The 16,485-nt window shown below is 37.2% G+C and overlaps 1 protein-coding gene across 1 annotated transcript in view; it reads right to left on the bottom strand.

Moving 5' to 3' along the window:
• The window catches only part of POLR3B (RNA polymerase III subunit B), a 161,656-nt gene that overhangs the window by 69,439 nt on the left and 75,732 nt on the right, over nucleotides 1-16,485 (bottom strand). The window contains exons 13-14 of the mRNA XM_037846769.1: nucleotides 7,360-7,521; nucleotides 4,451-4,651 (exon numbers count right to left, since the gene is read on the bottom strand). Of these exons, the coding sequence (XP_037702697.1) occupies nucleotides 4,451-4,651; nucleotides 7,360-7,521 (363 nt within the window). The remainder of the gene's footprint in view (nucleotides 1-4,450; nucleotides 4,652-7,359; nucleotides 7,522-16,485) is intronic.

A 16,485-nucleotide genomic window follows, 5' to 3' on the forward strand; every position in this document is an offset into this window, starting at 1 on the left:
AATGCCTTGGATTAGTGTTTAGGTAATTGCTTGTGTTTTCTATATAAGTGAGCCAGAATCCACTGTCTTGTACTACGTGCTTCTAGATGGCAGCAACTGAGTCTATGATTTTTCTAAGTACCCACAATGCATATGAGGAGCAGCTCAAAAAAAACTCCTCATGAGCATGAAGGTGATGGTTCTCTCAATTTTCCTTAACATCTGTTTCCCTTCTCCACTGCATGATTTGACTCATGGGATAAACTAAAAAAATAAAAGAAATGTGGACCAAGTTTCTATTTAGGTAAGATACCAAGTCAAATGCTTCTGCAGGTACTGGTTTTGGAATGGTACTGATGTAGTCCTGACAAGGTGTACCGCTATTTCTATGCCTGAGAAGTGGCTGACCAAAAAAAAGGATGTGTCCTGGGGGGGGATGGGAGCAGATGCAAAACACTACCAAGAGAAGAGCCTAAGAGGGTGGCTAGGAGAGACAGGGCAAAAAAAACACCTCCATGAAAAATACTAGATAAAAGCCAGAAAGTCATCCAGAACACCAGTTCCAGCAATGCACCAGCTGGACAAGGTCTGCTAAATCCACAGGGACCGTGCACTTGGTGAAACCAGGAGTCTGCGTTCTTAAACGAGAGAGTAAGCCGCTGAATATACAGCAGCCATGCCACAGTGTGGAGAAACTGAGGGTTGGTGTTTGGAGGCGGACTAGTTCTTTTTTCTAAAAAAAAAAAAACCCCAAAGCGGCTGCAGATATAACAGTGAGAACTGCGCAGTGAAGCGCGGCAGGAACGGCTGTGCCAATGCCTCAATATCTGGCGTGGAAGATAGCCTTTCACGCACCCGCTGCTAATTGTCTTGGAGCGAGGAAGGTAGAGGTTAGACAAAAAGGGAAAAAACCACGCCCCTTGCAGCCATCTTCCCGGCGGGCTGGGAACGCTCCTGCCCGGTGCTGGGGCCATAGCCCAGAGCCGCACCAAGAAACCCAGTGTGACCGGGTATTTTCAGCAGCACATGCACACCCTACAGTGTCGGGGGTGGACAGTAGCCTTTTGCGCACCCACAGCTAACTGTCCCGGAGCTGGGAAGGTGGAGCTGTGCGAAACAGGGGAAACTGGCACGCCCCATATAGCCATCCTTACAGCAGGCTGGGAACGCTCCTATATGGCCCGGCAGCTGGGAACTTCCCTTGAGGGACGGTGCGCACTTGTGACGAAGCACAGCTTTCCCTTAGCAGAGGCCCTAGAAGGGCACGGCTTGGAAGAGGGACCCACTTGGAAATCCCAGGGACCATATGCCAATACCAAAGACTTGTGGGTCAGCGGCAGAGACAGTCTGTGGTGAGACTGAAATGAAAGTTTAGACTCCTGCAACAGCCTTAAATCTCCAGGAACACCTGGAAGGTATGATTATTAAAGCTGCCCTCCCTCCCTAACCACTCAGACACATGCCCCACATTCAGGGTGGACAGCACCAACAACACACCCAAACTTGGTGCACCAATTGGACCCCACAAGAATGAGACTCCCGCACACCACAAAGACAAAGTTGGGGAGAACTGACTTGAGGGAAACAGGTGACTCCTGGACACCATCTGATGGTTAGAGAAAGTGTACACTACCAAGCTATAAAGCTGACAAATTAGAGATTCATCTTTGAATAATCCTACACATCCTAAAAGAACCCTATCAAGTAAAGCAAATGCCAAGAGGCAAAAAACAACAGAAAATTTTAAAGCATATGATAAAACCAGACAGTATGGATAACCCAAACCCAAATACCCAAATCAAAAGATCAGAGGAGACACAGTACTTGGAGCAATTAATCAAAGAACTAAAGACAAACAATGAGAGCATGGCACAGGATATAAAGGACATGAAGAAGATCCTAGAAGAGCATAAGGAAGAAATTGCAAGAGTAAATAAAAAAATAGATGATCTTATGGAAATAAAAGAAACTACTGACCAAATTAAAAAGATTCTGGATACTCATAGTACAAGACTAGTGGAAGCTGAACAGCGAATCAGTGACTTCGAGGACCACAGAACGGAAAATGAAAGAACAAAAGAAAGAATGGGGAAAAAAAACTGAAATGGACCTCAGGAATATGATGGATAAAATAAAACGTCCAAATATAAGATTCATTGGTGTCCCAGAAGGGGGAGAGAAGGATAAATGTCTAGAAAGAGTATTCAAATAAATTGTTAGCGAAAACTTTCTACACAATATAAATACACAAAGTATAAAAGACCAGCAAACTCCAAATAGAATAAATCCAAATAAACCCATTCCAAGACATATTCTGATCAGACTGTCAAATACTGAAGAGAAGGAGCAAGTTCTGAAAGCAGCAAGACAAAAGCAATTCACCACATACAAAGGAAACAACATAAGACTAAGTAGTGACTACTCAGCGGCCACCATGGAGGCGAGAAGGCAGTGGCATGACATATATAAAACTCTGAGAGAGAAGAATTACCAACCAAGAATACTTTATCCAGCAGAGAGCTTAAATTTTTCACAGACAAACAAATGCTGAGAGATTTTGCTAATAAAAGACCTGCTCTACTTCAGATACTCAAGGGAGCCCTACAGACAGAGAAACAAAGAAAGGAGAGAGAGATATGGAGAAATGTGCAGTACTAAAGAGATTCAATATTGGTTCAATAAAAGACATTAAGAGGGTGAGGGGAAAAATATATATGACAAACATAAACCAAAGGATAGTATGGCTGATTCAAAAAATGCCCTCACAGTAATAACATCGAATGTAAATGGACTAAACTCCCCAATTAAAAGATAATAGATTGGCAGAATGGATCAAAAAATATGAACCATCAATATGTTGCATACAAGAGACTCATCTTAGACACAGGGACACAAGAAATTGAAAGTGAAAGGATGGAAAAAATATTTCATGCAAGCTACAGCTAAAAGAAAGCAGGAGTAGCAATATTAATCTCAGATAAAATGTACTTTAAATCCAAGGATGTTATGAGAGACAAGAAATGCCACTACATACTAATAAAAGGGGCAATTCAACAAGAAGAAATAACAATTGTAGATGTTTATGCACCCAATCATGGTGCCACAAAATATATGAGACAAACACTGGCAAAACTAAAGGATGCAATGGATGTTTCCACAAAAATTGTGGGAGACTGCAACACATCACTCTCTCCTATAGATAGATCAACCAGACAGAAGACCAACAAGAAAACTGAAAACCTAAACAATCTGATAAATGAATCTGATTTAACAGACATATATAGAATATTACATCCCAAATTACCAGGAAACACATTCTTCTCTAGTGATCATGGAACTTTCTCCAGAATAGACCATATGCTGGGACATAAAACAAGCCTCAATAAATTTAAAAAATTGAAATTATTCAAAGCACATTTTCCAACCACAATGGAATACAGTTAGAAGTCAATAACCATCAGAGACTTAGAAAATTCACAAACACCTGGAGGTTAAACAACACACTCCTAAAATAAAGGTTTACAATGTAGAATGTAGGAGAACTAGCGATAGAGAGCAATTAATGAAGGAGGAACGATAACCCAATAAGAACAGATAAGCTATCGTGGGTAAATTTAACATTCTGGGAATGCCCAGGAATGACAATGGTTTGTTAATTTCTGATGGGTATGGTAGGAACAAGTTCACAGAAATGTTGCTATATTAGGTTATTTTCTTGGGGTAGAGTAGGAACATGTTGGAAGTAAAGTAGTTATTTTAGGTTAGTTGTCTTTTTCTTACTCCCTTGTTATGGTTTGTTTGAAATGTTTTTTTATTGTATATCTTTTTAAAAGAAAACTTTTTTTGATATAGATAATTTAAAAAAAAAGAGTTAATTAAGAGTTAATGACAATCAATGCAATATATGATACTGGAGTAGATCTAAGAATGGAGGCGAAAAGCTCAAAGGAGGCATAAGGAAAAATTGGAACATAGAATTTAAGCTTTATATCCATATTAATTTTCTTGAATTAACTGCAGTTAAGTTAATGACATAAGTGAATATCCTTGTTCATAGGAAATGTACATGGAAGTGTTATGAGTTCAAGGAGTATGATATATGCAACCTGCTCTCAAATGTTCAGAAGATGATAAATGAGTAGATAGATAATTGATAGAAAGACAATAGATATAGTTGAAAGAAAGAGGGGGGAAGGGAGGGAGAGAGGAAGGGAGGGAGGGAGGGAGGAAGGAAGGAAGGAAGGAAGGAGAAAGAAAGGTACTGCAAAGGCAGCAAAATGTAAAATTGGCAGATACGGATATCTGGGAGTGGGGGGGTGTTGGAGTTCTCTGTATGGGGTTTGTATTGTATTTGCAACTGTCCTATATGTTTGAAATTATTTCAAAATAAAAATTAAAAAAAGAAAAAACAAAAAACACTACCAACAGGTGTTGCCCTTGACACAGCACAGAGACAGCTTAGATTGCTTACCTCTCCTTCAGGAGTGTCTGAGGGACAGAGCATTCCCCACTGAGATGGTTGGAGGGACCGAGGACCGCTCACTTTTCTTGTTTTTTCAAATTGGGAAGAGATTCTTGTCATCATGCCCAGTGCGGATATATATGACAAGCGAGACAGCACTTGAGTCACACCCTGGCGGTCCATTTTAAATCTCTTTAGGGACCAATTTCCCTGTAGAGAGAAGAAGGACATAAGACTACCTCCAATCCATTCATATGCTGCCTGGTACTGGTAGCCACTCTGAGAAGCTCAGTAATGGAAACTGCTTGTTTATAAAATCAGAGGGATATATAGAGTCAGAAATCAAATGTTACAACTCAAATTCAAATTCAGCCAGGTCACTTGCTGGGGTTTCCTATGAATTTAATGAATATTACCTGATTCTACCAACCATCTCAGAATACTTCGATGTATCAACTTCATCACATGAGAACCAGTCATTTTCTTAGGAACTAATTATATCCCAAACATGCCAGTTCAATCAGGTTTTCACTGGAAGCAATGAGCTAGCTAATAAAATATTAGCAATTTCTACATACATTTAAGGTGAAACTAGTTTGAAGAACAAAGAGATAATTTTATGTTGGAAAGTGCTATTATTTGGATGTCTTTCAAAGTTACTTAGAGGAAAATACAGCAGCAGAAAAATGAGTCTCATAGCAGTTATTAGGGTTAATGAATGTACTGTAGGCTTCTTAATCAAGGCTTAAGGAATCTAAATATGTACATACATATGTGTATATGTTCATATTAAGAAATACTGTTCTCTGTGGTTATCATGTCTTCAAATAGATTCATATGAAGCAAATCTTGAACATTAAATTTACTTTATCTGCTTATGCATTAAATACACAGTATTATATTTAGTTTTATATTTTTATTTTAATTTTATATTTTGCTTTACAGTTGCACTTAATTGTATACATAAAATAATAGTCCCAAAAATAATTTAAAGTATAAGGTTAGGAATTAAAAAAAAATTTAATTCATAATAAATTAGAAAACAGTATACACAGAAAAGACAAAGTAGAAAATAAAATGTTCAATAAATGGTTGACTCATTTATCTTTCTGATTCCACAGAGAAAAATCTGCATCAGCTAAATAGTGGTTCTTCATTTTCCTTTGAGAACCGGAGGGAAGCTATAAATGTGCTCCTGAGAAAAATGCATATAGGACCATGAACACAAAATTTTATATTCAATTTCAGGGGAAGAGTCATGGATCCCAGGTTAAAAACTGCTTTACTAGAAAAATTTGATAGGGTTTCAGATGCAGATTAGGTGATTTGTTTGAATGTAAATATGTGACTTTGGGGAGGTTCTCTCACATCACAAATTAAAGTTTCACCGTTTTTACAATGAAGGTCTATCACTACAGAATCTTGAGTTTTTGCTAACCTGGAAAAGAGTTAAATTCTAGGAAGAAACTCTATCCATCACAAAACAAAGTAACTTCATATCCCACAAATGAATTTCTTCCTAATATTCCTAACTCCTTTTATGCTTAGAACAAGAGTGAATCTGGTAAACTGACTTATGTTAGAAAGTAAGAATAAGGGTAAGGTAAATATTTGGCATAGAGCTAAACTAAGGAAGCAGCTGTTGGCCAACAGGAAGCAGATGTGGAGTGAAGCCAAGATGATCAGCAAGAGAATTCGTCCTAGCACTGCGCAGGGGTATTACAAAAGGGAAAGAAGAGAAACTGACAAGTGGTTTAAAACTGGTCCTCTGAGAAAATTTATTTGGTAAAAGTACAACATTCACAGAATTAATAGATCTTTCTTCTGGTTGCCTGCAGAATGAGGCATACCTGCAACAAAGACTACTACTGATTTTCTAATATGCAGTCCTCTCAGGGAGGTAAAGCAATATCATTTAGGTGCAAGACATCTACTCAAAACAGCTATTATGACCTGAAAATCATGGGTCAGAAAAATCTGTGAAGTTACAAATGAGCAAGGAAAAGCAATTCTAACAGAAGTTTGTTCAAGCACTCTATGGAGCATTCTCTTCAAATTTTCAGAAATCTACCTTGAGAAAAGCTTGAGCCTCAAGAGTTAATGTGCCTGAATAGGCACAATGGCCTGGTTCACCTCAAATTTAGATGCAGCTGTCACTACAACGGCTGTGCACGGAGACCCACTATAAATTTCTAAATGTCAAGGATTGCAGCAAGTCTGCCACTAATTCTTTCATTGTTAAGGGAATCAATGTGTTACGCTATACTATTCCTTTGTTGGGGCAAAATCCCATCCATAAAACTAATTTTATGTCTGGCATACAATAAGTAAACCAGACTTCATCAGATAGACTTATAGTTGCTATGCTTTAAAAAAGGGAGAAAACTCTATCTGATAACCCTTTATGAATAGCTAGAGGCCTTGAAAACATAGCAGCTGGCAAGTACTGAATTCATCACTCACATGAGGAACGGCTGATAGCCCTTGGAAGATATTAACCTACAGTGAAATGAAAAAATTTGTACTGGTTTGGGCATGAGTTGCCAATTAATAAAGCTGCTTTCAGTATCTTAATTTTATTACAGAAAAAAAAGGGAGGGACGTATATATTAAAAAAATGGCTATTAATGGACAAACTAAAAGATTTTTCCTCTGTGTAAAAGTACCTATTTTCTTACTGCCTAAGATTGCGGGGAGCTATAATTTGGCAATAAAATTATTATGGTAACAAAATTCCTACTGATAATATTTAAACTGAGGACTACCTTTCAAAATAGAAAACTTGTGATTTGTAAACATCCATTTAAAAAAATAAATAAATATTTGTCACCTACACTGTCCAAGTACATTAAGCTTCCAGTTCACAGAATGGATCTGTAAATAAATTACAAACCCCCAAAGAAAGACTGAACACTTACAGTAGAAATGGCATTCACCATGCCATTGGTAATCTGGTCTTGACGCATGTGTTTCACGACATCAAACTGGGCTGCTCTTTGCTTAGGAATCACCTGGTCTGCAATCTTCTTCATTTCAGAATTAAATTTTTTGAACAAATCTTCAAAAAGAAGAGATAAAAGCTAAAAAAACAAAAAAAGTATACAGTGAAATTTCTAAGTGCATTAGTAGGCTATTTTGACAAACTTTAGGTCATGATTAAAGATTTGCTAGAAATTAGGATACAGAAACTGCTTAAAACTGAAAAAAAAATGAAAATATATTTCAAAATCTTGTACAAAAAATATGTACATAATTGCCTATGTGCTCACCACTGTGCTAAGTGATGGGAATAACAGCAAAGATGACGGCACAGTCCCTGCATTCAAAGACATGAAATTTAGACAAGTCTCTCCCTGATTTTTAGATTTCACTCATCAGTGACCTAACTTTCAATTTTGCAAAAAAAGATATAAAAACCAACAACAAGAAACGAAAGTATGGAAGAGAATTAATAAGGAAAATACAAACAACCCAAAAGGCATTTCAAAGAAGAGAAAACAACAATGGCAAATAACCCTGACTGTTAACTAAGACCACAAGGAGAGGCTACTTTATACTCACTAGACAGACACAAATTTAAATGTTTGATAATAAGTCACAGAATGGAGATCATCAAGAATTCATATACAGTGGACAAATACTTGGAAAATTAGTTTGATATTCTCTGGCAAAGTTGAAGATTTACGTATTTTATGGCTAGGAAATCTTACTCGCAGAAACTCTTGCATATTGGTACCAGGAGACATACATACAAAGGTTAACATAAAAAACACGGAACCAAATAAAGTCCTTGATCAAGTGGTATTTGTCATACTTTTATATCTTTACAGAATGGAATACAATACAGAAATGAAAACAGATGAACAACAGTGGCATGAAATAATGTAGCTGAATCTTACAATATTTGGTGAAGAAAAAGTTGCCAAAGAATATATATGGTATGGGTCTTTTTACAAAGTTCAAAAACAAGAAAAAACATACATTGTTTACAAGATATTTTTAAAATTTAAAATTCAAAAGGTAAATCATGTAAGAAAAAATCAAGGAAATAATAAACTCAAAAATTCAGGACAGTGGGGGACAGAGAAAGGGAATGGAATAAGGAAGAAGTACACTGGTATGCGGAACAGTATGGATAATGTCTAATTCTTACGTTAAGTAGTGGCATTGTGGCTGTTCATTTTATTTGTACCCATCATAGCTTAGATGTATGTAGCAAATCTTTCTTTTTAATGTTAAAAATTATGCATTAAGAATTGAATGCTATTAAGCCATGGTGACATATTTAAAACAGTGTGAGCAAGGAAGACAGACCAATGGGATGAAATAGTAAGCAATTAAAAAAATAAAATAAAATAAAAAACTAGGATGGCTCTGTTTCCAGAATTGGTGGAGCAGCTCGTATCAGATGGACCCACCTACAGATGACAATGAGAAACTCTGGACAAAATATTAAAAAACTATTTGAAGGCATCAAGGAGTATCCAAAAGCAGGCAGAAATTGGAGCAAACACTTAGCAGGGGATAGATAGCATTGGGTGCATTTCCTACTTGTAAGGCTTTTCACCTATGGGCAGGCTTTAGTTCAAGCCACACTGGAAAGCTAAAATTCAGATAGAGACCAGCAGTCTTACTGGATTGAAGAACTAGAGAAAGATCTGAGCTACTGCAGTAACTGGAAAGTAAGGAGGAAGTCCCAGAAAAGAGAGAAGCACAAACGGAAAATCCCAAATTCTGTGTGTGTATAAAATTTGTCCAAATTCCTGGCTGATCCCTGAACTACATACAGAGAGGTGTGACCTGTGTCCCTCAAAAGAGTAGGTATAAATGATGCTGTCCCTTTCAAGACTAGATCATTAAGGTCACACAGCTCTGTCTTATTCACGAGAAACACTCACTCTTGGGGGTCCTGAGCCACCCTGACGCCACTATGCTGGAATGGTCACATCCCAGCTAAGTTCAGTCTCCCAGCCCTCCCCATTATCCTCTAGCAGTATACCACCAACTGATTTCCATCAGCACCAGAGGAAACAGAAGAATCAAACAGCAGAGTCCTGCCTGAATTCTTGACCCATAAAACTGGGAGAAATGATTTTAAAATGGTGGTGGTTTTAAGCTATTCAGGCAAAACTAAACAGGTGTCTTCCTACAAATAAATAGCAGCATAGTTTTTTAATAATCAGATATAATACCAAACTCCCCTGAAAATTTAATTCTATCAGTTTTGTTTTCCCTTTGCAAGCATTTTTTTTTTCCCTTTAAAGAGGCAGGGAAATAGCTCAATATATTTGTAATATGTTACCTAAGAAAACATTAAAATTTTATGGGGGGGGGCCTTACATATGCACTAATTATTTAAAGAGGAATGCTCACTGAGACTCAGTGAAATCTTTCTATGTTAGTTTAGGATTTTCCGAATTCCATACCGACTACATCTGAAGTTTTATGCTCATAATGAAGGCAATATTCAAAGTAAATGAGTTCTCTCCTCTAGCCACTAGTGAAGAGAGGATTTCCTAAGAAGAATTTGATTTTATGTTTTCCCCTGCTTAAGTTAGACATATCCTTCACTTTTCTACTAAAATCAACTTTGCAGACAGGAAAGTCAGGATGTAGGACTTGAATTGACCATGTCAGAAGTATTCTAAAAAGAAAACTTCCTCCTCTGAGAGCTTAATCCTTTCTTACGCTCAGACTCAGCAGTTTCACTCAGGGAAAGAAAGAATATGGGAACCGAAGCAGGTGCAGAGGGGTAAGAGGGGATGAGGAAGCCCATTTCAACAACTTCCTGAGGAAACTCGCAGAAAGAACTTGAATGAGCATCCTGAACAGAATCAAATGCCCTTAACCTAAACCACAAAAGCTCAGTTCTATTTTAATTAGCCCCTTACACTTAGACACTTTTGTGTCTCAAATTATGACAAAGTTTTTTTGGATCCCAGCTGAATTTATTGTAGCCCCTGATTCAAACACAAGGAATGTCCCTAGTACTGAACAAGTAAAAAATCAGAGCACAGGGAATAGAAATATTGCCCCATAAATAAACCTCTCCATCCGTAAGTTTGTTTTCAATTTAAGAGAAATAGTATTCTCCAAGGTCACAGAGCAGTGAGAAATGGTAAGGCCAAGTCACACAATAACCACATTATTTAGGTCAAGAGTAAAATGATTAAAAGGGATGGAATGCTGGTGACAATATTCAATACCTTTCATTGCTAGTATGAGGCCTTTCAGCCTGCTTAAGACAAGAGCAAATTATATTTAAGGAAAAAATACTGACAGCTCATCAACTGATCTTCAATGAAAATGCTAAAAAAAAAATTAGTAAAGAAGTTAAGCTGTTGAAATACAGTTTCACCAATTAGCTTAATGTCAGAGAATTCTAATTAGGCGTCTTGAGATTGCTATTTAGTGTTTAAGCCTTCAGAGTGCCAAATTCTCCTTTTCACACAAACTGGTTGCAAAATTAAAGACATTAGGCAGCCTTAATTACATTATCAGAACAGCTGGGATTAGGCAATCTCTGAAGTCAAGACGGCATTCTTTTGTCACCGGGTGGAAATCCCTGGCTTTCCACGGTGCCGGATTTTGGTGCCATTCCATATCTCACCCATACAAAGCAAGCTGCATTAGAAACAAAAAATTTGCAGACAAAGAATAGAGTAATGCTCAGCAAATAATGAACACATTACCGAAAAAGAAAAGGCAGGTGAAGAGATTAAGCCTGAAATGGGTAGGTTTGCTAACACCTCTACTGGCGGCTGGCCTGCCAACCCTCTGGTGGCAGAAGACAGGGACAAGCTCTGTAAACCCGCCTGGCCAGTGGATACAACTCTGTTATCTAAAGCTAAAGCACATTCATACTCCCTCATCCCATGGGGTGTGAAATTAGCAGCTATTGTTTTTACACATCTTTGCCAACACAATGCCTTTTATGCCTTTACATTGATTATAAAGCTGTTTTCCCGCACATGGGAACCCTCTTTTTAATTCTAATTTTTAAGCAACAGGATAGTCTCCCCTCTCCCCAATCCCCACTCCATTTCCTATTCCACTAAAAAAATTAACATTTTTTTAATGGACTCATGAGCAGCATGATTTTTTCCAATTGCAAAACAGTAAAAACTGAGACTGATGATGGGGATACTCCTAACCCCCATAAGCGGTCGATCTGAAGCATCGGCCATTAACCAGAACTTTACCAGTGGTCTAGACACTAATGTTTTCCCCAAACCTAAAATGACCATAATTTTTAATTCTGGTTTTTAAATGTTAGTTGCGGTAGAAATCTACTGTTATCTCCCATCTTGAATGCTGCTAGAGCCTCTTAACCAGTTTCCAAATCAGATTTTTCTAAACTGAAAATCAGATTGTGTCACTCCCCGATTAAAACCCTCCAATGGTTTTTCACTGCATGTAAAATTAAATCCAACCCCCTTTCCAAAGGCCTTCAAGGCCCCAGATAATCCAGCCTCTGCCTAGCTCTCTGGTGTCATCTCTTAGCATGCCCACACATCACCTCACTGACTTCTTTTAGTTCCTCCAGTATCTAAACTCATTCTTGCCTTGGGATATGAGCATTTGGCTCAGGTCTCTTCCTGGAATGAAGTACCCTAAGTTGCATGAAGTTTGCTCTCCTTATTCAAGATTCAGCTCCAATGTCTGAGGGCTCAGCTTAAATATACTACATTTTCAAAGAGACCTTCCCTGGCCATTCCGAGTAAAGTAACACTCCTCCTCCCCAGCAACACCACAACTCTTTAACACTGTCCTGTTTTAGTTTTCTTTGTAACACTTATAACCATTGAAAATTATCAAATCAATATACTGCTATCTTGTTTATTCTTTATCTTCTCCACCAAAATGCACACTTTTGAGAGCAGGTTCAGGTACCTCATCAGTCTTGTTCACCATTCTATCTCTGGTGCCTAGTCCAGTGCATGCACTTTGTGTGGGGATACAGAGATTAACATAAATGGTTCCTGCCCTCAATGAGTTTACACTGTAAATGGGGAAAGAAATATGCAGGTAAAGAATAATACAGTAATTCAGCATGCAAATAAAGACCTGAACAAGACTGAGTGGTATGAGGAAGATAAAGCAAGTAAGCCTAGGGTTTACAGGTAGTTTCTGAGAGGATAACTCCAATACAGTGAACGAGCAGGAGCTCATCATCAAGGTGATGAGGGAAAGGCAGCTTAGACAGAAAGAATAACTCAAAGGCATGTGTTCGGGAAGATGTAAGCAGCTCATCTTGGCATGAACTATGAAGCTGGAAAGACTTGTAAAGGAAAGATCAGGTAGGACCTTGCAAGCCCTGCTAATAAGTCTAAACTCTTCTATAGAGTGTAGTCAAACTATGTTTATCAATTCCACAGAGGAATTTCAGGAGAAGGGCAAGTAGGTAAGCAGAGAAACAAGCAATTACACTCCTCTTCAACCAGAAAGGTTCAAATTTTATCTGTTTTAATACTGGAAGTTTAAATATGATTTCATTCTTTAAAAAACCTTGAAACCCATGTCTGAAGCTCAGGCATTCTGAGGGATGCTCATAGGAAACTGACCTGTGCTTCATCCAGTCTCACAGTAAATGCTGGGAATGTGTTGGGACTGCCTGGCACCAGGTGAATAGCAACAGACACAACTGACTGCTTAAATCTCCCCTTATGTAAGAGGGCAGGCATGCATATTGCTTTGAGGATCAGTTTCACAATAATGAAGACAAATTGTTCCTTTATATGATTTCTTCTGAAATTGCAAAGCCTGACTCCAAACTTGACTGACAAAGGACCCCAAAGAAGTTCCACAAAACTTAGCTATATTCACTCATAGGCCCTGAAACTGTCGGCAAGTTAAGAGTTTCCAACTGTATTACTTTAAAATACTGATGAATAAAGATATTTGCATATGCATAGAGTGCCTCTGGAAGAACAGAGAAGAGGATGGTAAAAGTGGCTGCTTCTGGGGGACTGGAGAATTGAGTCAGGCAGGAAGTAGGCTTAGAGATAGGAGAAACACTTTTCACTGTAAACTTTTTTGTAACTGTTTGAAATTCTTCTTACAATGCTAATATATTATTTTTAAAAACATATTTTGTTTATTTTTAATTTTAGTATATTTACTATTTCATGTTTAAAATATTTACTATTCTTACAATGTTAGTAATATTATTTTTAAAAATAACATTGTTTTAAAAAAAATTTTAAATACCTGTTTACATTGGTAAAACAAACATGAAAATAGTAAAATGAGTGTCTTGCCAAGAGTGCCTGGCAAAATCTCACTCTAGGTTGGGTGGCATCATTCACAGCTATATATTTTCTAAGAGGATGCTAGGGGACTTGGGAAGCTGTACCTCACTTGGAAGCACACTACTGCTTTATACAATCATCTCTCTAAATTACCATATCCTTAAATGACTAAGGAAACTTGACATTCTGTACTAGTCAACAGACTGATCTCTTCTCATCAATCACACCACCCCTTTGTGACAATCACACAGACTGATTTCATAAGTAGGATTGTTGCAAACTCCATACACTTTAAATTGCTAAGCGGTGACTTGGCTGAGACATAAAGACACTCTTCATCCTCTAACTTTATCTAATGACCTTTTTCTATAAATCATATGACACTGCATTGTGATGACAAACTGCTCTCAGGGATGGGAAACCATTCAAGGAGCTTAAGCACAGGAATGAGATGATCATACTTGTGTTTTAAAATGATTATTCTAGCAGCATTATGGGAAGGTAATTGGGGTGAGGCCAAGATCAGAGACTGGTTAGGAGTTTATATACTGAAAGCTGAAGGCCTGTGCTCAAGCAATTACAATGGGGATAAATTAGAGATGTATTTTGGAAGTAGAATAAGCAGAATTTGGTGGCTGATCTGATGTGTACAATGAAGGAATGGAGGGAGTTTAAAATGATGTGAGGGTTTGCAGCCTGGCCTGAATGGTAGATGGCAGTACTATTTACTGACAAAGAAAGCAAATGAAGGAAGAATCTCAGAATTCAAAGAGGCTTTACGGTGAAGTATCTTAGAACTTGTAATTAATTGACTCATTGTTTCAACAAACATGTGATGAACATCTATACTTGACGCATCATGTTAGTAGCTCAGGATACAAAGACGAACAAGAACAACAGTCTCTGTCCTCATGAAGATTAAGATCTATAGTAAAAAATCAATAAAGGAACCTTCTGCTAGTGGGCTAGAATAGATTCTCTGAGGAGTCCAGCTACTAGAAACTAAACTGATTCTGGATAAAACAAGCTTCTGATGTATTGCTGGCCTTATAGGAAGTATAGGTATAGGAAAATTCCAAGGAAAACCTCCCTAAGTCATCCCCAAACTCCAACAATCACAAGAAAAAAATGAGCTGAAGCCAGGATAAGGAAGGGTGAGCAATAAGTAAACCCAAAAGACAGCACTGCTCTGAAAATAAATACTAATATCAGTTTGGTCCAGGGACAGGTGGAGAACTTGAACTTGAAACTCTCATATAATGCTTGGGATCCTCTAAGATTAGAGAAGTCCCAGATCAGTAGCATCCCCTGGCTTTCTGCAAAAGAAAATATTTACCTCCCTGAAAGAAAACATCCCTAGTTTAGGCTCCCAGCACCTAAGATCAACTATTTATGAGTCTATAAATGAAGATCACTGAAATCACAAGGAACCAAGCCACCATATGTCAGAGATGAATGGGAATCATCAAAAACAACTAATACAGCAGCTTTTAACCATTCCCCATCAAAGAATCTTAGATAATGGAATCACTGTATTTAGTTGATTCTAATATATACTTTTTTTTTTTTAATCTTTCTGAAACTGGGACACATAATTTATGGCATCTGAGTATGTGTCATAATTTAATTGATAAAGTATTTTCTTTCTTAGTAGTAATAAAAATAGTGGCACATTAGATTCAATAAAATACTGCATCAAATACAGAATAAAAATAAATTTGTAAATAAAACATGAAATAAAAAAAACAAAATAAGATTATCAAAAATGAGCACAAAACCCTTCTTTCACCTTTATGAAATATTTGAAAATTTTCATAAAAGGTTAAAAAAAGATTCCAATATTTGAAAAAGAGCTTTTATAAATGTAAAAAAATGTAAAACAACAGACTAAGTGTGGCTGAAATAGACAATAAACTCAAAACTAAATTAGAAAAAAAGTATATAGAAAGCAGCACAGAGGAACAAATTTAAAAAAAGAAATTAGAGGTTAAGACATATGGAGAAAAACAATGAAAAGGCCCAAAACACATCTAATTGGAAACCCTGAAAGAGAGAATTAGAGAAGGGATGATAGAAAACATCTGAAGAGACAATAGCTGAGAATTTCTCTCAGCTGATTAAAGACATTAATCCACAAACATCAGAAATACAACATGTACAAAGACAAATTAAAACTGTAGAAGAAAGCAAACAGATATTAAAAGCACCTAGAGAGACAAGACAGAACACCTAGAGAGATAAGACAGAGCATCTAGAGAGAGAAGACATAACTAGAATTAGACTCTACGCCATTCAATGTGCTGTATAATAACTGATTTAATCCTTACAACAGTCCTATAAGGTAGATCATATTAACTCCATTTTTGCAGATAAGGAAATTGAGGCAGAAAAAGATGAAATACTTTGCCCCTGGTCAAAAAACTAGCAAATGGTGGAGTCTGAATCCAAATGGTGGTGAGGGATAACATATGTCACTCTAGAATTATTCACCTAACGAAAATTTTACTCTAGATGTGAGTTGCCCAATAGAAATTTCTGTGATGACAGAAATGTCTATATGCACCATCCAATACAGTAGCCACTCACTATATGTGGCTACTGAGAACTTAAAATGTGGCTACTGTCAATGACGAACTAAATTTTAAAATTTATTTTGTTTTAGTTAATTTAAATTAATTAACCACATGTGGCTAAAGGCTACCATGCCATTCTATATCAAAGTCAAAACAGAGACATTTTCAGTCAAATAAAAATGAAAAAGTTTACCACCACAATACATACCCTAAAGGAACT

Source organism: Choloepus didactylus, chromosome 8, assembly GCF_015220235.1.
Source record: "Choloepus didactylus isolate mChoDid1 chromosome 8, mChoDid1.pri, whole genome shotgun sequence".
Classification (NCBI taxonomy): domain Eukaryota; kingdom Metazoa; phylum Chordata; class Mammalia; order Pilosa; family Megalonychidae; genus Choloepus; species Choloepus didactylus.